The 25737-nt window shown below is 37.0% G+C and overlaps 1 protein-coding gene across 1 annotated transcript in view; it reads left to right on the top strand.

The window, feature by feature from the left end:
- The window catches only part of CEP162 (centrosomal protein 162), a 75002-nt gene extending 50275 nt beyond the window's left edge, over positions 1-24727 (top strand). Inside the window, exons 19-27 of the mRNA XM_063097486.1 lie at positions 1080-1206; positions 2426-2589; positions 3374-3478; positions 6778-6990; positions 10457-11103; positions 14352-14493; positions 16038-16136; positions 22637-22771; positions 23817-24727. Coding sequence (XP_062953556.1) covers positions 1080-1206; positions 2426-2589; positions 3374-3478; positions 6778-6990; positions 10457-11103; positions 14352-14493; positions 16038-16136; positions 22637-22771; positions 23817-24026 — 1842 coding nt within the window. The 3' untranslated portion in view covers positions 24027-24727. The remainder of the gene's footprint in view (positions 1-1079; positions 1207-2425; positions 2590-3373; positions 3479-6777; positions 6991-10456; positions 11104-14351; positions 14494-16037; positions 16137-22636; positions 22772-23816) is intronic.
- The last annotated feature ends 1010 nt before the right edge of the window (positions 24728-25737 follow it).

Raw genomic sequence — 25737 nt, 5'->3', positions numbered from 1 at the left:
TTATATGAAACAGAAAGTAATAAATGCTACACAAGGTACAACAACTTTGCAGGAACACAGAAGAGGGAATTGTCAGGAATAGCTTAGCTTAATTTTGAACTAAGCTTTGAAGGGTAAGTATGATTTTGTCAAGCAGAGAAATAGGGCACAGCACTTTTGAACTATTGAGAGTAGTGTGGAATGTAAGGCATATTGAGACCTTTTTTTTTTTTTTTTTTTTTTTTGGTGTCCCAAGCCTTTTCTGTGCATTTATGATACAAGAGTTAGCAAAAATAAAATCCTGCTTTCAAGTTAATAGATATTACATTTAGGTAGTGGTGAGTTCTGTGAGAAGAAAAATGCAACAGTGTGCCGGGGGGCTAGGATGGGGTTTGCTGTTTTAGAGAGGGTGGCAGGGAAGGCCTTCCTGGGCTTTTTTTGAGCAGGAATCCTGAAGAAGTGAAGGAGTGAGCTACCCAACTGTCTGGGAGTAGGGCGCTGTGGGCAAAGGAGACAGTAAGTGCAAACTCCTTGAGGGAGGAGTATGCTGGGGTTGTTCAACGACAGCCAGCAGGTCTCTGTGGCTGGAACAGATCAGGGAGGGGACAGATTTATAGTCAGTGTGGTCAGTTGTGGGCAAGGCTGACTTATGTGACACTGAAGGTCATGGTAGGGATGTTGGATTAATCCTGAGAGGAACCACCAGAGAGTTTCAGAGGACTGATATTAACCGACTCTTTACACTTCTGGCTACTGTGAAAAGTATGCACTGGACTGTAGGGGATGAGGGTGGAAGAGACAGGTTAGTTAGGAGGTTATTGCAGCAATTCAGGCAAGAGAATTAGTGAATCACTATGGTTAGTAAACAGTGAATTGGAAGGTCTTTAATGGTGTGCTGAGATGATTAGAACTGATTCTAATAGGCTATGGATTGCTATTAATGATTCTGAGGTGGGGCAGGTGGTTGTAATAAAATCAGAGCTAAGATGTAGGAAAAATATTTTACAGCAGTGTTTATGATAGATTGGGGGAAGGAGAGACTATAGCACAATTTATTGTGGTTGAGAATAACTTGCTTTTGTATTTCTTTGAATATCAAGAAAGAAAAAAACAATTTATTGGAGGACATCAAAAGACTGAAGCAAGATAAACAAGCTCTTGAAGTAGACTTGGAAAAAATGAAGAAAGAGAGGGACCAAGCCAAAGATCAGATTACTTATGCCACAGGTAGAACACTGAGCTGAAACAGTTTACTTTTATACTCATAATTCTTCTAATCTTGAATTTAAGTAATAGGAATTGAAGGGTATCATCAAAATGCTATTCCTTGGGATATACTGTAAACTTAGAAACATTTTTTAAATCAGTTATTAAAAGATGTGTGAATTTGATTGTTTTTAACAGGAATAATTGGAAGATCAATAAAAATCAAGGATTATTTTGAATCCCTGGCATTTTATGTTTAGTTGTTTACATGCCTTGTCCTCCCAGCTAGACTGTGACGTTACTAAGGGCAAGGTCAATCATTTTATCCCTGGGTTTGTAACGTTGTAGGCTATTAAGTATTTGCCATATTAACAGATAACACTGCACTGTGTTTTATAGAGAATACAAAGTAATATGGCATGGTCCCCACCAGGAGAAACAAAGGGGAGTAAGACAAGAATGCCGAAAACTTTAATGTAAGAAAAAAATTACAAATAAACATGAGAGGAATTGGAGTGCTAAAAAGGGTTTCAGGGAAGAGTGGCATTTGAACTGGGCCTTGACAGATAATAAGACTTGAAAGTGAAGGCATGAGAGGAGGCTGCTTAGTGTGCCCATGCGCACATTGTTGAGTGCACCTGTGGATTGGACCTTAGGATGGCGGAACACAGGGCTAGTAAGGTGGATCAGAGGAGTCCTTGTTTGCCAAAGTAAGGATCTTTCCTCTACCCTATTATGAGTTTCAGTGTAAGATGTGTACAAAGAAAACGACATTTTCTTTCCTCATCTATATAGTAGAATAATAATATAAGTATCCATCATATAAGTTTGTTGTGGAAAATAATACATGGTAAGCACTCACAAATGTTTGCCATTGTTGCTTTTTAATAAAATTGTAGGCATTTTTCATTTTTCTTATCTCTTGAATCCAACATTTATTTTCCTGTGGAAACAATATGATAATGAAAGTCAGTGGGAAAACAGTTGGTTTATCAAAAAGTTCTACATAGTCAACTTTGCTACAAGGTTGAAGATTTGGATTATGAGTATAGTCTCTTGTTTCCTTTCACTAACATATTAGACGAGACACTATGTTCTATACTTCAGTTGTTTTATGTCTTGTTTTTTCATAGTGCTTTTCATTAGATAGGCATTGGTTTTCATTTAAAATCTTTTACTTTAGTTTATTTCCATATTTTGAAAAATTATAATCAGGTATTGAGTTACTTTATCTACCTAGGTGAAAAATTATATGAAATAAAAATTTTAGAAGAAACACATAAGCAAGAAATCAGTCGTCTGCAAAAAAGATTACAGTGGTATGCTGAAAATCAGGAACTTCTGGATAAAGATGCAGTTAGGCTTAAAGAAGCAAGTGAAGAAATTGAGAAACTCAGACTTGAGGTAATAGATCCTATCAGAATGTAAAAATCCTATTGTCCTCAACAACAGTTCTTCAAAACATTGTTATTGTCATTGCTCTAAACTCTATTAATTAAAATAGCTGGTTTTCATTTGTGTTTCCATTAAGATATGTAATCTATTTTAGATTAGAGTGAGAATAAATGCAAGCTCCGTATCACGACCTGTCAGGTCCCCATGTGGTCTGAATCCTGCTGAACCCTGCCTGCCTGTTCAACTTCATCTGGTACCACACTCCCCTGAGTCACCCTCCTCCAGCCACACCAGAGCTCCTCTGATTCTCGAGCATGACAGGCTCATTCCGCTCGTCCCCTCGGCCTGCAGTCCTCTGACCTTCTTTATTTCCATGTCTCACTCCTTCTTCTTGTTCACATCTCTGCTCAAATATCAACTTTCCAGAAAGACATCTCCTGACCTCCTTATGTAATATGGCCACCAGTCCCACCCTTCTAGCTATTTGTTCCTATTTCTTCACTGTTTTCTTCACAACACTTGTCATGCTTATTTACTTATTTACTTTATTTATTAGCTTATCAACTATCTTCCTGCACTGGAGCATGAGCACCAGGAGAACAGGGACCTAGCTTATCTTGTTTGCTCTCCACGTCTCCAACCCTATGCCACATCTGGGAAGTGCCTGGAACTTGGGAGGAGTTCAGTGTTCGTTGAGGAATTAATAAATGAATGAATGGACTAACATGATGCTTCCCCCCAGTGCTTTTCTGTTTTAAATATGTTCCTTAACATGTTCTTTATGTATTGACAGGTTGAGAAACTGAAAGCTGAATCTGGGAGTCCATCTATTCAGCAGAAGTTACGTTTAAAAGATAGAGCAGCTGATGCCAAAAGAATTCAGGATCTGGAGCGACAAGTATGTGTTAAGGGTAAATTTTCATTAAGGTATTTTATATACAGTGTATTTTTGTTTCCTGTCTTGTTTTAGGCATTCCCACAAGAAGGAGTTGACCTGAAAATTCTTGTCTTAAAGTAACATTAATAAAAGTAATAAACAACATCATTTTATATAGTCTACGTCTTTATAAATAAAAGATTTTGTAGGCTAATGTGCCTCATTTATAAGATGGAAGACCTCCTGGTGAAAGGTCATTTTGTACCCCAGCTCCATTAGACATCTAGGAAGAAGGAAGCAGAATTTTGAAGCTCTGGCTATAGAGTTAGGATTCCTTCTCCTCACCAAAGATAATTGAGAGAAGAGGAATAAGTAAGGGAGATGCTTGAGTTGGGAACATGTTGGTAAATGTTTGGAAATGTTACAAAACACCCTGTAGACAGAACATTCAGCTCTGCCAAAGAGGTGGCTGTCATCTTGAGCCCTTGTTCACTGTTCAGGCTTAGAAATATTTATTTCATGATCAATGTGGCTGGAAGGCCTTTAATAAAATAATAGAGCGAAGCTTTTTGGAATAAAGATTTTATTCATTGAAGTAGTTGTTTTGGGAGGCAGAATTATAATTAATTTTTTTCTTTTATTTTTAAAACTTTCTGTAATGTAACATTTATATTCATAACTACATATTAAAACAAAATGAAAATTTTTAGCCTTGTTCATAAGGGAACATGATGCTGTAGTCAAGTCATGACACTTAAATACAAGACTATTATTCCATCACAAATCCAAAATTGTGAGGTCATCACTGGACTGAATATTATCCCAGTTTTATGAGAAGGAAAACTAAGCAAAAAATTAACTTTGTTACTTTTACAAACAGAACTTGTTCTTATGTCAAAGGTATGAATTGGTAGTTTGGTTTAGGGGCCAAGAAAGGGACAGGACAAAGATGGTTTGAAGATCTAGAAATATTCTAAAGTGAGTCTAATCTAGGATTGCTTTTATTTTCTTCAGTGCTTAGATTGGTCAATGTAGAAAAAGCCATGAAAAATTGTGAGAGAAAAAAAAAAAGGAACCACTTCTCCATTGGATGATTTTATTTTTAAAGAAATAATGTATAACTGAGTAAAGAAATAAAGCATGCTTAAGAACAAAATTAAGACTTTAAATGGTAATCTATATCAATTGACCAGAAATATACCATTTTTAAAAGTAATCTCTGTTTTATTAACACTTTCATTAAGTGTTTATTGGGTTCTCATCTTATATCTCTTAAAAATATTCATCATTTAATAGTATTTTGTGTAGTTGGATTGCTGCATGTGTTTCAGATCTTATTCATTCTGTTGGCATGAGCATTTCTATCCTAAAAACATTAAACCTTAATATATATTTTATAATCAAGGTATATTACAATATATTCAGAATCATTTTGGAGCCATATTCTGAAATAAACTAATTATAAAATATGTCTTTTCTAAATAGAACACAAATAAAAATGGGGTGAATTAGATACATGTTGTATTGACAATTTCAGATTGTGCACTTGTTCATGCTTTTATTTAGTGGAATATTTCATAGTTTGATTTTTAATAAAAGTTAAGAAAAATTTATTTTGCACACCTGTCACCCTGGTACCACTGACCAAAGAACAGTATTAAAAAGCAAAATTAAAGAAGATACAAATAAAATCTGATTTTTCCCCACAAATGTAATGTATATGTCAAGATATCAAAATTAGATTGAATTTTTTTTAGTTTTTAAATGAATGCATTAATTGTAAATAGTAAATATGTTAAATTCATTTTTTTTAAATGTAGTTGTTTTTAATTTATGCAGTATGCATATGTATGCATATACTTCATATGCTTACAGATAACTCAAATAAATTTTTAATACCGAAGGAAACAAAACTTTGAAAAATTTCCAGGTAAAATAAATTATTAATATTTGTATCTGCATATTTCCCAATTTATGGTATATCAGTGAATGAGCCAGCGGTTATCACAAATGAAAATATTTATTTTTAACTTTGCAAATGATGTGATCCTTAAATACCTAATATGAATAATGTTCAGTCTATAAATAGGATTTTTAGCACCAGCAACCCATCTTGCCTTAGGAATAAAGGTAGTTTTTGAGATGAAAATCATAATAAAAGCCAGCATTTATTAAGTCCTCACTATATGCCAGGCATTCTGCTAAGCATTTACCAAGATGAAAGTCATTTAATCCTTTCTTAATTGTGCCAACCCGATAAAACTGGTACAGTAATCCTCCCCATTTTACCTATGAGGCGAAAGATATTTTTTTCCCCTTTCCCAGCCCTTTTTTTTTTATCCAAAATATTTTAACATTTACTTGTACGTATTTATGTGTAGAGTATATTTCAATATATATACTGCACTGCACAGTGGTTCACATAGGGGAGGCGGCATAGTTTTGTACCCATTAGTTGACACAAGGTCCTGAAGCTGGTGGCCCAGTCTAAACAAACATGCATTAGACTGCCTTTCAGGTGCTATTTTGTTGCTTGCTCAGAGGCTAGAAAACTGTTTAACAAAGAATTTCGTGTTTTAATGTATGCTTTGCAAAGATATCTTAGCCATACTACCTTTAAAAAAGCAAATATACACACAGGCGTATATAATATCAAGCTGTAATTTCTGTGGACCCTGGTGCAGTTTTCTTATAGAATGACCATATAACATGTCATTGTTTATAGACTAAATGAAAAGTACTTAATCTTTTATGTATACTTCATTAAATGTCATCTAATCCTCCCTGCTTCCTGATTGAAGGAAGTCATTTTAAAATAAACTTTCTCTGGAGGGGGGACCTTTAGGGGAGGTTGAGGTAGGGGTGGAGATTGTTGCTGGCAGGTGCAGGTGCTTAGGAAGCTGTATGTTTACTGTAAAAAGTTTCCATATTCATGTGCATGGAAGTAATTTTTCAATCAGTAGATAGTAGAAGCACTATTGTGAGGGGGTCTGTGGAAAAAAGAGGGGAAGAGCTTTATAGTTAAGAAGAATGTAATACAATAGAAAGTCTGAAGAGGTATTCCAAGTGAATGTAAGTAGATTTCTATAAATTAACCAGTAAATTAGACATTATACTATAGGGGTTTTTTAATCAGATAATTTCAAATTTTATATCCCTAGATTAATTCGTGCTTCTGTGCATTCGATTTAGTCTGAAGACATGCTATAAACATCTCTGAAATCTAAATATGACTGGTGTAGCATAATCTGTTTATACATTAAACTGCTTCATTTTACATATACTTGTGATCTTACATATGTTCAAAAATATTTTAATAGGTTAAGGAAATGGAAGGAATTCTAAAGAGAAGATATCCCAATTCTTTACCCGCTTTAATATTGGCGGCATCTGCAGCTGGTGATACAGGAGATAGAAATACAGTGGAATTCATGGAAAAAAGGATAAAAAAACTAGAAGCCAATCTGGAGGGCAAAGATGAAGAAGCAAAGAAAAGCCTTCGTACCATGGAACAACAGTTTCAGAAAATGAAGGTAGGTGCAGGTTAGCCATGGAAATGGAGCTGAGATGGACCATGGGGGCAGAGGCTTCTTAGATCTCAGTTTAACAAAGAGCTCTGAACATCCTTGCCCACAAACCTTTACCACAGGCATCAATGGGTGCAAAAGAAACCTAGGTTCATCCTACGTGTTGCCCTCTTTCAGCAACTTTTCTTTTTATTTCACACATAGAGTGGAAACTAAGTCATGAAAAAGCAGAGTAAAACACCCCTAATGTGTATTTAGCATAAAATGAAAAAAAGAAATTACCATGGTTAAAAATATTTTCACTGAAATTTAACTAGATTATGGTGAGAGGATAAGACAGAAGTATACATTCTGGGGGTTGGAATAGGGGACAGGCTCCCAGAAATTTCCTGCTTTCTCAGTTTTCTACTCCTTCGTGAAACAGGAATGAATCATAATATACAAGAACAGACCAAGTATGAAACAGGACATGATTACTTAATTTACTGGGGGGTTTTTTTTGTTTTTTTTAAAGATGACCAGTCAGGGGATCTTAATCCTTGGTGTTGTCAGCATCATGCTCTCCCAAGTGAGCCACAGGCCAGCCCCTTAGTTTACTTTTAAGTATCTGTTAAACACCCGGTTTCTGTCAGATCTATGCTAGCTAGATGCTTTCACAAACATCTCAGCTCATCTGTGTAATCCTTCCAATCACTTGTGAGAAGTAGAAATTGTTAGCCTGTTTTACAGACGAGGGAACTGAGATGTTCAGAATTTAACCCTCTTGCCCAGGGTTCCACTGCTGGTGAGTAGTAGAGCGAGGCCTCAAATCCCAGGCCTCTTGCCCCAAATCCTATACCACACAGCTTTTAGAATGCTGATTTCACTCCCCCAGATTTCTATCCTGAGAGAATCAATACATGAAAGAACATTAGATTCCAGAATCAGTAAGAGGTTGACAGCCTGGCAGTAGAGGCCCAGTAGTTAATGTCACACCAAGGAGGTTGGGTTTTCTGTATTCCACCTGCTTTTTCAAATCTCTCAGACCCTGCCTGGTTTACTTTCTTCTCTCTCTGTCCTAAATTCAAATGCATGTTCCTTTAACTACCCAGTTTTCAACCACCCTTACCATCTTCAGCCTGTGCCCCAGTTCACCCATCTCCTTCCTCCCTCCTCCACTCATGGTGCTTTGTGTGTCGGAAGGAGACCGCACAGTTGTGAGAGTGTGCCATGCAGCTATGTGGGTATCCAATCTCATGAATTCTCTCAGTGCTACTTGGAAGCCTGTACCATGTGGCTGATCAGTTCTCTCTTCCATTTTCCTAAGCATTCACTCCAACCGTTCATCAAGTTTATTTGCCCTCTCCTTTAGCCCTACCTACTTTAGCAGACCTTGCCCCGTATATGTAGATGACTGTAGTATAATGGAAAAGGCAAAAGCATTAGAGGCAGACTGGCCTTCAATGTATGCCCAGTTTCATCATTATAGCCTCATGACTTTGTGCTAGTTACTTAACCTCTCTGAGCCTCAGTTTCCTCATATGTAAAAGAAATAATAACTGACTTATTGCCAGTTATTCACTTTTACTCCTAAATATCTTCCAGTTTTGCTGTTTCTTCTCATCAACATGTCACTATACTATAACCATTAATAAAAATGACCTGGATTACTGCAGTAACCTCCTGACTAGTCGACACATACCCACTTTGCCCCATCTTCTAACTCTGACACTAAAGCCAAGATTATATTTTCATATCTCTCTGTCTTCTACATCCACACACACACACACACACACACACCCAAACCCCCACACCCCTTTGTCAATACCCCTTCTACAACTTCCTGTTGCTCTTAGGATAAATAAATGACATATTTATCCACAGATGGCCAGCCTTTCCTTCCTCTCCAGTGTTTTCTCACATCATTCTTCCGCTGTCTAATCTTACTGGCCTGTTTCTCCTGCTTGCCATGTTTTCTACAGCCACAGAAATTTGTATACTCTCTTGCCTCCGACTGGTAATGCTCTGCCCTCTACTTTCAATAGTTAAGGTGTTCTTGTCCTTCAGATCTCTGCCCAGGCATTGCTTCTGCAGTGAAACCTTCCCTGGACTCCCTGGTAGGTGTAATACCTCTTCAGGCACTCTCAGCCCCATGCATCTCTCCTTCATTGCATCTATCACAATTGTAGCCATTTGGGTTTAGAGGTCTCTCTCCACGTCTACATTCTGGACTGCATGATGATTAAGGCTGTTCTGCTTTTACACACCATTGTGTTCCATCATTCAGCAAGGCCTGGCACAGTAGACACTCAATAAATATTTGCCTTAATTAATCCCTAATTCATAGGGTATTGGGAGGATTGAGTGTCGGAGTATATGTAAAGCCCTAGTACCGTGCCTGGAGTATAGCAAACACTCAGTAAATGATTATAATTATTAATATTCCACTGACCAAATAGAGGCTCTCTCACATTAATTCTAACCCTCTACCCCATTTTTATGTATGTAAATCTACAATCTACCCACCCTAACTTTCCTTTTTGCAATCCCCTATCACCCCACACCTGCCCCCCACCCCACTGCCTGCTGCTACCTGCTTTCATTTCTGATTCTCAGTACACATCAAGCATTCCATCTCTCTTTATATTTTCTCTTTCTACTTCCAAAACATCCCTGCCTCCACTTATCCCAAATTTACATTCATTCCTCAATACAACTTAAATGTGCTGTCTCTCTGCAATCTGCTGACCTTCCCTCAGGACTGCCTCGCTCCCCCTACACCTTCTGCACCATGTTCATAAGCCGGTTATTGCAACTAGCATAGGACACTGTAACTGTTGCCATGTCACTCTCCTCACCAGGCTGTGAGCTATTTGAAAACAAGAACTGAGTCTCTTTATCTCTAGAACATAATGCCTGGTGCAAAGTCACAGCTCAGTAACTATTCGTTGAATGAATGAGCAAGCACAATTGGTGCTTCCCTCCGTGGAGTAAACTGTTTATTTCATTTGTGATAGTAAAGCTCTAGTATACAACTTCCAAGCTGTCTTACTCCCTATGAGATTAATAAGTTGTTAGAAGTTTGAAAGTGTGCTGTTTCTCAAAGACTTCAATACCCCCAGTTACTTTACCTATTTATCTTCAAAGAGTGTGTTTGACAATTTACATGAAGAAGGTATATAATAATAGGCTTAATTGTGAGGTTTAAAATAAGGTTTGGGGTATACAAGAACATGTGTAAGTTAATATTTATGAAGCAACATATCAGTTATGGAATTATATAACATATATCAAGAATATATAATTTTATGCCCTTCAAAAAATAAGACTAACATACATTTCACTCACTCAAGGGACACAGATACTTGGAGACACCAGAATGTATAATGAGTGCCCGAATGAAGGACTAGGTAGGACTCAGTAGAATGCAGGGCTTCAGTAACTAATGAAATATTTAGCATGTGTTTGGCATTACATGGATTCTTTTCTTCAGATTCAGTATGAACAGAGACTGGAAGAGCAGGAGCAGCTACTTGCCGACAAATTGAAAGAAGCACCCCAGCAACATCATGATAACTCCAGGGTTAAAGCACTAGAGAAGGAACTCAGTGACATTAAGGAAGCCCATCAAATCACTATAAGAAACCTTGAAGCTGAAATAGATGTTCTTAAACATCAGAATGCTGAATTAGAACTCAAGAAAAATGATAAAAATAATAAAGACTTCCGGTCTATAGAATTCCAGGTGGAACAGGCTCATGCTAAAGCTAAGCTGGTAAGACTCAATGAAGAACTGGCTGCAAAAGGGAGAGAAATACAAGACCTCTCGAAAACCGTGGAGAGACTTCAAAAGGAGAGAAGAATGATGTTGTCTAATCAGAACTCTAAGGGCAGAGAGGAAATGTCTGCCAAAAAGGCAAAGAAGGATGTTTTGCACCCAAGTAAAGGGAATGCTAACTCCTCTGGAACCCTGGATGGCAAGCTTTACCAACCACATACTTTCACTGATTCCCATATTTCAGAAGTTTTGCAAGAAAACTGCAGATTGAAAAATGAGCTAGAGGGATTAATTTTGGAGAGGCATGAGCTGAAGATAAAATCTGAAGCAGCAGTAAACCAATTTGAAAATTCCATGAAAAGGTAAAATTTTAAATTATTTATAAACATATGGGGACATAAAAAGATAAAAATTAAAAAATTACAAGGTGTATTTCCTTCAGTTAATTAGTTTGATCCTGAACTGAACTCATAACTGAATTTTAAGAAACTGTGTTACATTGCTCAGCATAGATTTATTTCAGGGTAGGGTCCTCCTAGAGGCCCAGATTCTGATGAACCTGAAACTCCATGTGGGTGCAAACCAGGTTCTTATGTTGAACAGTATTGTCTTTCTGCAGGTATCCAAATGATGTTAATAAGCTGACCTGTGGCCCTTCTTGCAAAGGAATGCCATCATTTATGGTTGCTATAGGTCACAGATTACTGTCAGAAAACAGCTGTTATTGGGCCGACCCCGTGGCGCACTCGGGAGAGTGCGGCACTGGGAGCACAGCAGTGCTCCTGCCGCGGGTTCGGATCCTATATAAGGATGGCCGGTGCACTCACTGGCTGAGCGCGGTGCGGCCGGTCACAAAAAGACAAAAAAAGAAAAAGAAAAAGAAAACAGCTGTTATTAAAATTAGTTGACAGTCTAAGGGGAAAAGTTCCTCTTAAAAAATAACTCTTCAAACACACCTTGTGATCACACCCATTCATGCCTCAAGGAGCTTTTAGATTCATCCCTTTCCTCCGAATCGCCAGCTACTGTCCACCACTGTCTCTTTCCCCTGAGCCTTCTTACATCCTCAGATCTTTCTTTCACCTGATCAAACCAAGTTAACAGTCCTTTCTCTGTCTTTCAGTGACTTTTCCACAAGTGATCGCTTCTCTTATTTCCACCTCATTTCCTCTTAAGTATGGCTGTCATCATCACCACTCTTTTAAGCTGGTCTCTCAATAATGACCTTGCCCAGTCCACTGGTGCTCTCTCTATCCTCATTTTCTTTGGCAATGTTGATTATACTGCCTTTTCTGAAATGGTTTTCTCTCTTAACCCCTATGACTTGGCAGCTTTGACTAAAAACTACTTTGTTTTACTGACTTCTGACTCCTCCCTCACCCAAAATCTGGCTTTCTACCACCATTCAGTTCTTTGAGGCGGGCCAGTTAGCTCAGTTGGTTAGAGCATGGTGCTTGATGACACCAAAGTCCAGGGTTTGATCCCTGTACCAGCCAGCCACCAAAAAAATAAATAAATAAGTTCTTGGTTTTCTGTTTATTCTGTATTTTTCTCAATTGCTAAACTTATCTGTTCTATGGTGTCTATAAACTGTGACTCCTACACTTACTTTTAAAGGCTTATTCTCTTCCCTGAGTTCAGATGTTAAACCTACAACTATTTATTGGATTGCTTCTTTTGGAATCAACAAATACTCTTTTTTACCAGTAAACTAGTTCCCCCTCCCAAGTTCCCCAGTCCTATCTATGATCATAAGTATTTCAATTGCCATGCCCAGTTTTACCTTCTTTAGTCCTTGGATTCACAGGCTATAGAGTGCCTTCTTATAAATATGTCTCATTTTGCTTTCTTCCTTACTGTAGTAAACCAGTGCAGCCTACCTAGTTCACACTATGATTTTTCCACCCCTGTCTCCCTGACTTTTGTTTCTTACCTCCCAATCATCTTGCTAAAAAAACCTTTAATATTCTTTAAACACCCCTGTAGCTGAGTCACTATGCCCTCCAGTGACTCCCAACTTCCTTAAATATCAAAACTAAATTTCTCATGCCTTTTGCTCATTTGTGTTTCAAATCCTACCTCCACCACAGAACACCTCTTGGAGCTTCCCAGGAAATTGCCTGCTCCCGCCCCCAGCTCCTACACAACTGATAATATGTACCAAGAAAGCATTACTCATACGTAGCCGTGTAGCCCCTTGAGGACTGATGTAAGATTATGCTTCTTGTGCATCCCCGCAGCCACCTGGAGTAGGAGCAGAATGAGCATAGGAAGCACCTGTCAAGTGCTTGTGCTTGACTCATCCTGGCAACCATACTGCTTCCAAACTGAAACTTCATTTCTCCAGTTCTGAATATGATAGTAGGATGAAGCTGTTGGGGTAGAATCATATTCTTTCCTATAAGTAATTTAAAATTCAGGTTTTTTCCATAAATTTTTCTGTGCATAATTTTTCTAGTTTTTCTCAGATAGCTCTGGGCCTGAGAAGTGAGGAGTAAATTTTCTTAGTTCTAGATGTAGGCTGTTTTTTTATTATAATTCTGTGATATCATGGGTGCTTTAGGTTTTCGTGCTTTAGATTTTCATGCTTTTCCTAGAACATTAATCACACACTGTTTCTATGGGAAAATATTCATATAGTGGAATAAGCAATTGATAACTTTGCCTGTAGTTTGGGAATTGCCATATTAACAGTAATCAACACTGATTTACCAAAATATGTGCTTTGAGTAAAATCCTTGTCATTTTCAAATAGTTCTTCCAATAAGAAAGAAAATGTTTATTTATAACTTCACCATTTACTAAACTTCATGCTGGCCGGTTTGCTCAGTTGGTTAGAGCGTGGTGCTGATAACACCAAGGTTCAGTGTTCAACGCCTGTACCAGCCAGCCGCCAAAGAAAAAAAAACCACCATTTACTGAACGGCTTCTGAATGGGTAAATTTTGTCACAGAGACAAATGAATAGTCTTTTACATTGACATTCTAAACAAATTAGTTGCAGATAACTCTTACGTCCTGAGAATTACTATAAAGACCATTTTATTCTCACAACTTACAGCTATCCCTGGAGTCATATGTATGGACCAAAAATTGATGAATGCTGCCTAGACACAAAGCATTGGAGATTCTAAAGGGAGCAGCTGTGATTATTCAAATATGAATCTGAGCAAGAAATCTGAGTTTATCTGAAAAGATAAAATGTCAGGCACTTTGCTTTAAATTCAAACAGATATTTTGGAACCTTAGATTCCCTCAGAATGTGCAGCTTCAGGCTAGGGATAGAGTGAAAGGCCCAGACTTAGAAGTCCAACTCTTCTGGGCTTGAACCCTGGCTCTACAACTTACTGATAAGGGACCCTCGATGTATCACTCTTTCCTAAAGTCAAGTTTGCCCTTATAAAGCTCAGTAAATAATAGTGAGCTCATGGAGTGGTTGTAAGAACTCATAGGCATTAATGTGTAAAGTACCTGACATTTAATAATCGGTGCCCTCTCTCCCTTTGCTTCTTTAATTTCCAGGCTTCTTACACTATTATTGTGCTATCTATCTCTGAATTAGAGATTGATGAACTACTCTTACGTGTGGTTTTCTTTCATTTGCCCTGTAGGGTCAAGGAAGATACTGCAGCACACATTGCATCTCTCAAAGCATCTCATCAAAGGGAAGTAGAGAAACTCCTTTGCCAAAATGCAGTAGAAAATTCTTCTTCCAAAGTAGCTGAACTAAATCGTAAAATAGCAACTCAAGAGGTAGATGACAAATCTGTTTTGATTTTTCTTTGACTTTAGCAATGTGATTTTTTTTTCCCCAGGACTGTTAGCAGAACCTTATTTCACTTAGAAATGTTTTAACTTCAGTTTTTTAGGTTGATGATAGAAATGGGAAATTATTGACTTCATTTTCTTTTTATCGAAGAGACTACCATTGCCATATATTTAACTTTTCTACTTTAAAATTATATCCTGTAAATAAGCGTTTTTACTATTTTGTCCCTACATTTCTCAAGCAAATCTTCCTCTACGTAGGTTGTAACAGATGGTTGAGGTGTACTTCTAATGGGGTTGGGACTATAGTACTTGAATTTGAATGTTGAACCTTCTTCCTTCACTGCCAAGTCCCAACTCACAATAATTATCCTCAGGCTTCTTCCTGCACATTACCTTTCATTCATTGAACAAATGATAATTCAGGTCTATAGACAACCAGGCAATGGGGATAAAATAATGGAAAGAGAGATATATAAAGCTCTAGCCCTCATGAAGCATAGTCTTCTAGGAATTATGATGCCAAATTGTAACAACTTTTCAGCATTTCTTCAAGTAAATGTGTCTTCCTTCTTGAATAATAGGTATATCTTCTTGGAATATCTACTGTGTAGCCCATCTTCTGTGGTGTTAGTAGGTTGAAAAGCAACATTAAAAGAATTTTTTACCTCCAACCTACTTGCAAATGGTGTATCCAAGAAAAGGAAAAATAAAAAAGAATGTAGCAAAATGTTAGTAGCTGGTGAATCACATTGAAGAATATATTAAGGTTGATTGTACTCTTCATCTTTTCTGTAGGTTTTAATTTAGAAAACAGGCTTGGGGAAAAACTTTAAGAAATAATTATCTCACCATCATCTCTCCCACCTATAATTATTTAATACCATCTTAATTAAAAACAAATCCCTCAATTGGGGAAGTTTGAATATGGGCTAGCTATTAGATATTAAGAAATTATTGTAAATTTCTTAGGTGTAAAAATGTCATTGTGGTTTTGTGAGACATGCCCTTATAAGGAGTTGCATGTTGAATTATTTGAAATATTTAGGGGGCGATATGTAATGAGGTCTGTAACTTAATTTCAGATAGCTCAGAAACAAAGGACTGTTAATACTTTGAAAAATATTTAAAGTGCATTTCAAAAGTAACAATCCATACAGCCTTGCAGATAACCTCACTGGCTTTTTCTCCCATGGGAGGAGGGTGTCAGAGGGCAGTTGTGAGCTTTCTATCAAGTGATTTTGTGATGAGGAACATCTGGGAGAGATGGGAAAAGTAGTGTCCTAATGCCATAGTGCCTTACATATGTTACTTTCCCAGAGTTATGAATGTAATGTGAAATTGAGTTAAATGGAAGTCAGCATAGTACGATCATTCAAACAGTAAAAGGATAATATTGTCTACTTTCTTCTAAATGTTTAGACTTTATTTTAAAAGATATTTTTCAGTCATGAGTTGACTTTCTTATATTTTTCAAATAGTGTTCAAGGAGAAGCTTTATTAACTCAGTACTTCTAACAATTTCCTAGGTACTTATAACACATTTCCAAAGTCAAGTTAATGAACTGCAGAGTAAACAAGAGTCTCTTGCACTTTCTCAAGTTCGAGAAGAAATCCTACAGAAAGAGGTAAGAAGTAACCAAAATATTGGGCTAAAATAAGTTTCTTAGGCATTTCAATTATTCTTATTTCTGTGTAAATTTAAATGTATAAATAGACATAAGTATCTATTACATGTCAAGGAAATATTAGTAACTTGCTTAAGTCTGCTTTCCCCAGATGAAGTTCAAATAGTAAGTCATTATGTCGTTTATGTTTTTATTTGCCATGGAGATTGTGTGGGCAGTGGGGATATGGGATGGAAGATGTTTGGTTCTTTTGATTTTTTTAGGGGGTAAAATTCAATAGTTAAGGTCATTTCTTTGGTGTCAGGAAAAAAAAAATAATTTTTTCTTCAACCCTTATGAGTTTAGTTGAGACAGACCCCATAACAAAAGAAAGATGAAAGAAGAGAAAAACAAGTTTCTTAACATGTGCAACACACAACACTGGAGAAATAATGCAAAGTAATTCAAAGCAGGGGCTCAGAACTCTCCAAGCTTTGGAGGGATTTGGGCTAGAAGTTGTGGGATAAGAGATTGGCAAAGGGAGAGAAAAGTGTAGATTACAAGCAGAAAACAAATTTAAGTACATTGTCCCTTATTTCTGAGAATACGTCAGTTCAGTTAAACAGTTGTGTCTCATTTCAGGAGGTGTTTCTGGTGGGCTCCCATCAAAGTTAAGCAGCTACATGGTGATTTAATAAGAGGCATCCCTGTGGAAACAAAAGAAAACAGAGTAATGGGTGGAGCAGTCTATAAACTAGTTTGAGTCTGGAGGACAGCCAGTCAAGAAGACTTCTAAGTGTTGGGCCCAAAGCATCTTTTGCAAGTACGAATGTCTCCAGTGTTGTCTGAGTGGCCCACACAGCAACAGGCATGAAGGTCGTCCATGTGAGTTGTAGTGATGGCCGTTTATATCAAACAGCTTCAGCTTGTTTGGGGGCTTCAGGAAAGGGGCAGTTTTAATTTTTAGTGATTCCAAGACAGAAGGGTGGGAGAAAAAAATGAAAACATTAGTTTGGAAAATTATAGTTAGATATTGGAGGAAATTAGAATTCTGGACCCAGGCCAAATTACAGGTAAATAATAAAACTCAAAGACAATGAACAGCACTGACATCCACACGTGTTATAGTTTTCTACTGAGACGCAGTTTCATTCTCTCTAGTCACCCCCATTTCTATCAAAGATAATAATGATAAAATCAGTTTGCAAAAATAAGTCTAGTCTCATTAAACTTGGTTTGATTATTTACCTAAGTACAGAAAGAATAGTGATTGACCATATAGGCTCTTTAAGTCTGCTTTTCTGGAATTTTTTTTTTTTGGTGGCTGGCTGGTACAGGGATCTGAATCCCTTACCTTAGTGTTATCAGTACCACGTTCTAACCAAGTGAGCTACTTTGCTGGAACTTTTAATGAAGAATCTCAGGTTGGACCTTTAAAAGCCTCTCCAGTCTAGAAAGCCAAGAACTTGCCATCAGATTTTGCCTACCATACCTATAGATTGTGGTGAAATCCTCTCTTTTCCAGGTCCCCAAAATATCCTGAGGTTTTGGACCTGCCAGGAAGCAACATTACTTACTCATTTAAAGGGGAACCATGTATGTGAGGTACCAAGCCATGAAAATAAGAATACCCACTAATAGTTTCTGAAGGGATAGGTAGAAAAAGAAATGTTTCAGTTCTGTTTATAAAAGTGTGATTTACCAAATTGCTGTAAGCTACAGATAGCTTAAGAAAAAAGACAAAAAGTTTTCTTAAATCTGGAAAACAAAACATTAAGGAACCAGCAGTGTTCCAAACAAAAAGGCCAAAACAACAACAAAAAAGCAGCAAGAATAGTGTTTGTGAAAACAGTATTTCAGGTCTCCTACAAAATGTGAGACACCTCCTGTCACAGACCTGCTAATCTGTGACACCAAGCAGGCGTTACTGGGATGAGACTTTCCCAACACTAACCAAGCAACAAAGATTGAGATGCCAAAGTCCCCTTAGGGACCAGGACCTCTGAGAGCTGGCACAGCCAAACAAAAAGCATGCTGCTTGTCACGTATGTCTCCCGTTCCCACCCTATCCAACTGGCTGACACAAGCCAACACTTACACCCCCAGCTGGCAAAGACCAGAGACAGTGCTCTCACTGGTCACAGAAGCCAAGCTCTCAGGACGTAAGGCAAAAGGAGAACCTCTTTTTTTTTTTTTCTTATTGGGGACATACAACAAAGTTTTTCTAAACAGTGGTCTAGTGAGAACTGAATTCACCAGTCTGTGAGACTGACTCAAACAGTGTTATAAGACCTGTGCCTGTGTTCTACCCTATGATTCTCCTTGTGACAAATGACACAAAAGACAAAGGAAAACAATGGTCATCTCTGACAGGCTAAAGATCAGTAACCAGTAGATACCCAAAACCAAATCCGTAAGTGTCACAAATTCAAAGAACTAATTTTTACAATTTTTTTTCTTCTGCCAATCTGAATTTAGAAAGGAAGGAATAAGGAAAAATTTTACCTTCTTTCTTAACCAGGTACAGACAAATAGATCTAGAAAAGCCGACTTTGGTAAAGGACTTGAATCTTTATTCAGATTCCCTAGAGACAACTGGGAGGATTAATGCTGTTATTGCTTTTTCCCCCCATGTTCTGAAGTTAGTATATGCATTTTACTGGTGATTAGTGGGATTTTGTTTTGTTTTTAACCCATATAAATATCTTATAAAACTTTCAGAAACTATTCAAGACTGACTTCTAATAGGAGCCCAGGGACTATTGTGGCCCACTCATAAAATTATCAAAATTATTATAACATCTCAAATATTCTACAGCTAGCTACTGTTATTTCATGAACAAATAGAATGATCATAGGGTTTATAATAAGATCTAGGTTTAAATTCTTGACTTGCCACTACAAGGCTTACTAGCAGGTTCAAGTAAACATTTAGAATCACACAGCCACCATAGGCCACACTTGGTATGCTGGAAGCAGGGCAGGAAACAGCATGCCAGTAAGGCTGCATGAGGCGTTTCTCTTCAGTGTGAGTAGTGCTCACAGCAGTTTACACAGCTGTGCAGGAGCTGTCCAGGTGATGGCACAGATGCAAGGCAATAAGACTCACACCTGGCAGGTGGAGGAACCACCTGGCTTAGCTGCCCCATGCTCCACAAAAACCAATATCTCTTATCCTAACCCACACACACAATTGTCCCCTGAAGGACATGCCCAGTTACAAGAGTCACTGCACTCAGGAGTCCCAAAACTATGGCTTCCTATGAAGTATTTCAGTTCATACAAAGTCCTCCAAGCCTAGGTGATTCCACCAAGCAGTGTGCCTGGTACACAGCTGGTGGCCATCTCTGTCAGCAGAGGTGGAAATTTAACTGAACCCACGGTCAGTTTCTCATGCAGATGGGAGGAATTACGTTTATCTTTTACCCAGAGCCACTTGCAGGTGTCTTTAAACTCTCTCAGCCTCATTTTTTCAGCTGTCAAATGGGATAAGACCTACTTCCAGCATTCTTCATTTATTCATTTAATAAATAGTAAGCACATGTCAATCACTGTTATAGGCTTTTGGGATATTTTAATGAATAAAACACCTGAAGTCTTTGTCCTCCAGGAGCTTACATTCTAGCCTGTGGGACAGAAAAATAATTCAAATGGATACATGGACTATAATGTCCCCTATCTAACTACCTTTGCATCAGAACTGGGTCACACACCCACCCCTAAACCAGTCACTGCCAGGGGAAACTGAACAGCTCTAATGGGATTAAACTGACCAAAATTTACACCAGTCACACAAATATCTGAACAAATATCAGGCCCTTGCCAGCAAAGAAGGAAGGGTTGGCTATTTAAGAGGCAATGCCCAGGATCTCTTTCAGTGCTATCCCGATTAAAATCTAAACCCTCTGGATTAAGTGTTCACAATCACTAGCCATTTCTCTACCAAAGGGGCCGGGAAGACTCATTGTGCCAATAGTTACAAAACAGGAAAGGCACATGAGATTGAAAAGTACACGGATACAAGCAGACCAGGCTCGTTTAAAGTAGTAAATATAGCAGTAATTTTGTGGTTCCGTTTGAATTGAAATATGTAGTTTGTAAGATTATCTACTCACCTGTAAATAAGAGAACAGAGTACAAATATCTCCTCTGAGAAGTGGTCTCTGGGCTGCACACAGATTGTCTGAACTCCGCCATCTGAGCCACCTTCTGTGTACAGTCAGTGATACCTGTCTCTTCCAGTGGAAAATCATGTTTCACCCACCTTAGTGACATGATCTGGGTGAATCACTATTCCTCTTCAGTAAAATAAACTATTAGGAAGATAACAGTTTTATTCATTAAGGAATATATGCTTTCATACTTATTGGTGTTATTCATTTCTGTCCCTGTTGAGCATGGATTCAATACTCATATTGAAATATTCACTTTTGTTTTATACTAATACATATTGATTCGTATTAGAAGGTATAAAAATCACATGTAATCCCAGAGGTATATTTTGCTATATATGCTTTTATGTTTTTTCTCTTTATACATATAGAGATAGAAATAGTGTGGTGATGTGTTTACATGTGCACAGTTGCAAATACATGTTTGTTCATGTATGTATGCACGTGATTTTTAAAGCTTTTTTTAACAGTATATATAAATATCTTTACATCAGTCTTTATTAGCACTTTCGTTATACCATTTTATAATAGAAGAGTTATAATAGTAATAATTGGTGTTTAGTCTGTACCAGGCACTGTTCACCATGCTTTACATGCATTCTTTTGAATCTCACCACAACCCAAAAGTGTAGTTACTATTATTTTTCCCATTTTCTAAATGAACAAATTGATGCTAAGAAAAAAGAAATAACTTGCCAAAGGTTACCAATCACCATGTATAAAGTGCTAGCATTAGAACCTAAGGCCTCTGATTTCTGGTCCCAGGTTCTTAATTACTATTTTTTATCACCAGTCCCCTATTGTTGGCACACATGTTGTTTCCAGTTTTTTTTTTCCATAGTATGCAAGTAGGAGGAAGCATTTTACTCATGCATCTTTGTTTATGTATCCAGTTATCTCCATAGGATAATTCATTAAAATGCAAGAATTTAATATATATACTTTAATTATATTCTTAAAGGTGCTTTTAGTAGGTACAAAGAAAATTTCCTCTATTATTTGTCTAGAGCCAGATTTCTAAATTTATGCAATTTACCAACAAATGTTTCTGTATCACAGAAAGGTGAGTTAATTAACTCATGAACAATTGTTAAACACCTCCTGTCTGCTGTGCACAGCTCTGGGTGCTAGGAATACTGAAGAGAACGAAGTAAACAAAAATCCCTGCTCTTGTGGAGTTTACACTTTATGTGGGGAGTCAGACAATAAACAAATACGAGGTTTAATAAGTAAAATTAACTGAGACGACATCTGTTAAGTGCTTAGCATAGTGCCTCACACATAAAAATATTGTGACTCACTACTCTTTGTCCTTTAAGACTCAATTGAAACACAGCTACCTTGGGAATCCCGCAGCCCACTTACCACCTTACTGCTCCTTGGCCATCTGTCTGTCATAGCACCTCATATTAGAATTCTCATTCACTTGACTGCTCTTTCACAAGATCAGAACTCCCCAGCTACTGTACCAGGAATGGGTTACAGGTGAATCACAAGATAGCAATGGCTGGAAATGTTATATAATGACAGATTCAAAATAATTTTTCAACCATTAAAAAGTTTACAGAAATTGAAATGTTTGCCCATTCTGTGTATGACTGTGCCTCTGTAAACTTTCTTAGCTCAGTAATCATTTTTTGTTTTTTATAATAATTTTTAGTAATCATTTTAATGTAAGATTTCTGTGCCCACCACCCATATTATTCCCACGTGCTATAAAAATATCACCGTTTTCTTTCTGGGCCATGGTATAAAAACAGAGGTATTGTACTAGACTGTGTCTTTCATCTCTGCATCCCCACATCCTAAGACAGCAGCCAACACAGAAAGAGCTCATTTCTTCGTTATATCTACTTTGTATGCATACATTTGTTTGTGGAATGAACTACTAAAAATTACGAAGTGATAGGGCCATAGAGAATTACAAACAGAATTACAGGGAGTTGACAAAAGAATTTATTAAATTCTTTCTGTGCATTGGGCACTATACTGTGTTGGGTGCTTTAAGTGTAATTTTTTTTTATTCCTATGAGTAATTAATACCTTGTAGCAAAGCGGGATGCATCAAAGAAAGTGCCCAACTTAATTTTGAGCTCCACAACCAGATTTGGCATGCATGGGAGGGAGGAGGTGGTCCAGTCATCTGGAACCTCTTAGAGTGTGAGGTCACCTCGGAGCTAGGATGAACCTTTACTCCTTGGACATAGAGTAATTAATAGCTTTCATTCCCTAACAATTCAAAATGCCTCTTATAGAGAAATGTTATACAAATGTTCATTTAAGATTACCCTGTTAAAAAAAATTATTTCTCTCTGATCATAGTTTTTTTATTTTATACTTCAATTTTAGATTACAAAACTCTTAGAAGAATTGAGAGAAGCCAAAGAAAATCATACACCAGAAATGAAACATTTCCTGAGCTTAGAAAAGAAAATTAAACAGATGGAAATGAGACATGAGCAAAGGGAGCAGGAACTTCAACAGGTAAAGTTTACTTTTATGTGCTTTAATTTGCTATAGTTTTGTCATCCCTAGCAAAAGTTACTTTTTAAAATATTTCCATTGTATTTTGATCTTGTTAATAAATTTATGGCTTTTAAGAGAAAATAAGACTTTAAATCTCAAATACTTGAAGATTGGTTTGCCTTATATCTGGAGAAAAAAAAAAAACTTGTGTCATGTACTTAATTACTAGTGGATTCTTAAAAAGTCATACATCCTAGGAGCAGGGCTTTGGGAACAAGGTTTCATATTGAAGTCATTCCATGTTTATAAGAAATAAACATATTAAAATATCATTTAAAATATTATATACATAGCACTAGTAATATCATGATTACTATACTTAATTACAGATATACAAATTAAAAATAACAGATGTAAGGACAGAATATGCTTTTAGGCACCTGCCTCAGTGCAGATACTTCGCTTTGCTTGAACAGTGTATTAGTTTGCTAATGCTTCCATAACAAAATATCATAGATAGGGTGGCTAAAACAACAGAAATTTTCTCACAGTTCTCAAGGCCAGAAATCCAAGATTGAGGTTCTAGTCAATTTGGTTTCTGGTGAGGGCTGTCTTCCTTGCTTGCAGACAGCCTCCTTCTCTCTCTGTCCTCACATGGCCTTTCTTCAGTGCATGTACACAGAGGAGAGAGAGAAAAGGCAAGAGATCTCTTCTTACAAGAACACTAATCCTATCAGATCAGGGCCCCACCCTTATGACCTCATTTAACCTCTTTGTATTTTCTTACTCCAAATACAGCCTCACTGAGAGTTAGGGTTTCAGCATCTGAAGGGAGGCAGGCAAGAGGGGGGTCACAAAGATTCAGTCCATAACACAGTGTGAATTTATATATTCTCTGAAGAAAATACTACATACATATAGAGCTTTCTGGTTGACACATATTCCCACAGAAACCCTGGATTTGCCTATTTGGCATTGTCTCACTTTAGCTCTTTGAAATTATTAAACGTTCTTCACTCCCACTACAAACTGTAACAGGAATGTGGAATTTTTGTATTTGCAGATAATACAGCAGACACGCCAAGTAGTAGAAACTGAGCAAAACAAAGAAATTGAGAAATGGAAAAGACTAGCACAGTTAAAGAATCGTGAGCTGGACAAATTCCGCACAGAATTAGACTCGATATTAGATGTTCTCCGAGAGCTGCACCGGCAGGGAGTGGTTGTGCCAGTTGCTTTTGCAGATGAAGTGAATGCGCCAGAGTATTACTAGAAACTCAGATTTCATATGACTTCATTGAGAGGCCTGAAGATGGGTGGGATTGTACCTCTGTCAGAAGGACGGCTTTTGACAAACAAGAAATCCAGCACGTGGCCAGAAAGAAAACACCAGAGCAACAATTTAAAATAAATTACCCTTAACCAATAAGGAAAAAAGAAAAATCATGGTGTATTTTACTGAAAATCATTAACCAGTCACATTTTCAATGACTTACAACAGACAGACAGGCTCCTTTATGTCAGATGATTATAATTAGCAAGATTTATTTTTAAAAGTCTGACTTTTTGAAAATGAAATTGCACATACTCTGCCACATTATTATCAAGCAAGTGTGTATTCTTAATTTTCTTTGTGATAGAAAAACAGCTCCTCTTTCTCATGGAAACAGGTAGAGGAATGTGAGTGTAGTGGAGGGACAGAATCGTCAACTGTAGATCTTCCATGGTGACTTAGAAAATTGTAGCTTCTGTACAAGTAGACAGTGAATTCTCGTGTTCTCCCAGTAAGTGGCTTTTTTGGCACCTGACATATGGTGAAAAATGCATTTCACAAGTAATAGGGGAAATTTGATTTATCCATTGTTTTAATCTTTTTAGCTGCATCTCTTAAATGCCAGTCCTACTTTTTTGACACTCTAAAACTAAACAGCATATAACATTTTTACTTTCATTTAAAAAGTAATGACTATTGGAAAAAAATTACAAACATGCATAAAAGTAGCCAGATTGTTATTTTATTTTACAGTTCCCATTTCCAAAAGCAAATAGCAAATATATGACAGAGGTAAGTCAAAGCTGTAGCCACTTTGTTTTCAAATGTTCTAGCCTAGTACTGTCTAATAGGAGTATAATGTGAGCCACATAGATAATTTTTAATTTTCTAGTAGCCACATTTGAAAAGGTTAAAAGAAACAAGTGAAATGAATTCTGATAATATGAGGTACTTCAAAAAATTCATGGAAACATTAGTATTTCAATTCTATTTTTTATGAACTTTTTGAAGTGCCCTCATAGTCTAAAATGTTATCAATATAAAATTGAGTCTTTGCATTTTTTCATGTTAAGTTTTCAAAATATATTTTATATTTAAACAGCATATCTCAACTTGGACTAGCCACATTCTAAGTGCTCAGTAACCAAATACCAATATGTGCAATTCTAGGATAATAATTACAAAGTAAAATGCTTTTTTATAAAGAACAGGTGAACTAGACCTTACCTTGGTGAAATGAGCAGTAAATTTGAGATGTGGAAGTTGTTAAATATAAGGAATGTAATTATTGTCTTAATGTCCAACATTTTTTAATGTACCTTTCCTAAGAGGGTAGTAAAAGCATTATAGTTTGCTATTTTTTTTTAATCTGAAGGAAATAATTTATTTTGGTAATTATTTGAGTGTGCTTTTGTGTTTCTTTTATCTGCAAGCCTGTCTTAATATATAGCCGCACTCACCCATTCCTCACTTTGTCCTTTTGACTGACTCTCTATCCATGGGCCATTCATTCCAAGCACAAACATTGTTGGTTCTGAAACACAAGGAAGTGCAAACATCAAATAATTACTTACAGAAAAGGTACATCCTATTTTGATGAGGATTCTATATTGTTTTGGAATAAACTGTGCACATGACAGGTCTTCAGTTCCATTTACAGATTAGAGATACATAAGTACCATCAGAGCTATTTGTTACAACTAAAAACCTC

The sequence above is a fragment of the Cynocephalus volans genome, chromosome 5, assembly GCF_027409185.1.
Source record: "Cynocephalus volans isolate mCynVol1 chromosome 5, mCynVol1.pri, whole genome shotgun sequence".
NCBI lineage: Eukaryota > Metazoa > Chordata > Mammalia > Dermoptera > Cynocephalidae > Cynocephalus > Cynocephalus volans.
This window is presented reverse-complemented; position numbering and strand designations above follow the sequence as displayed.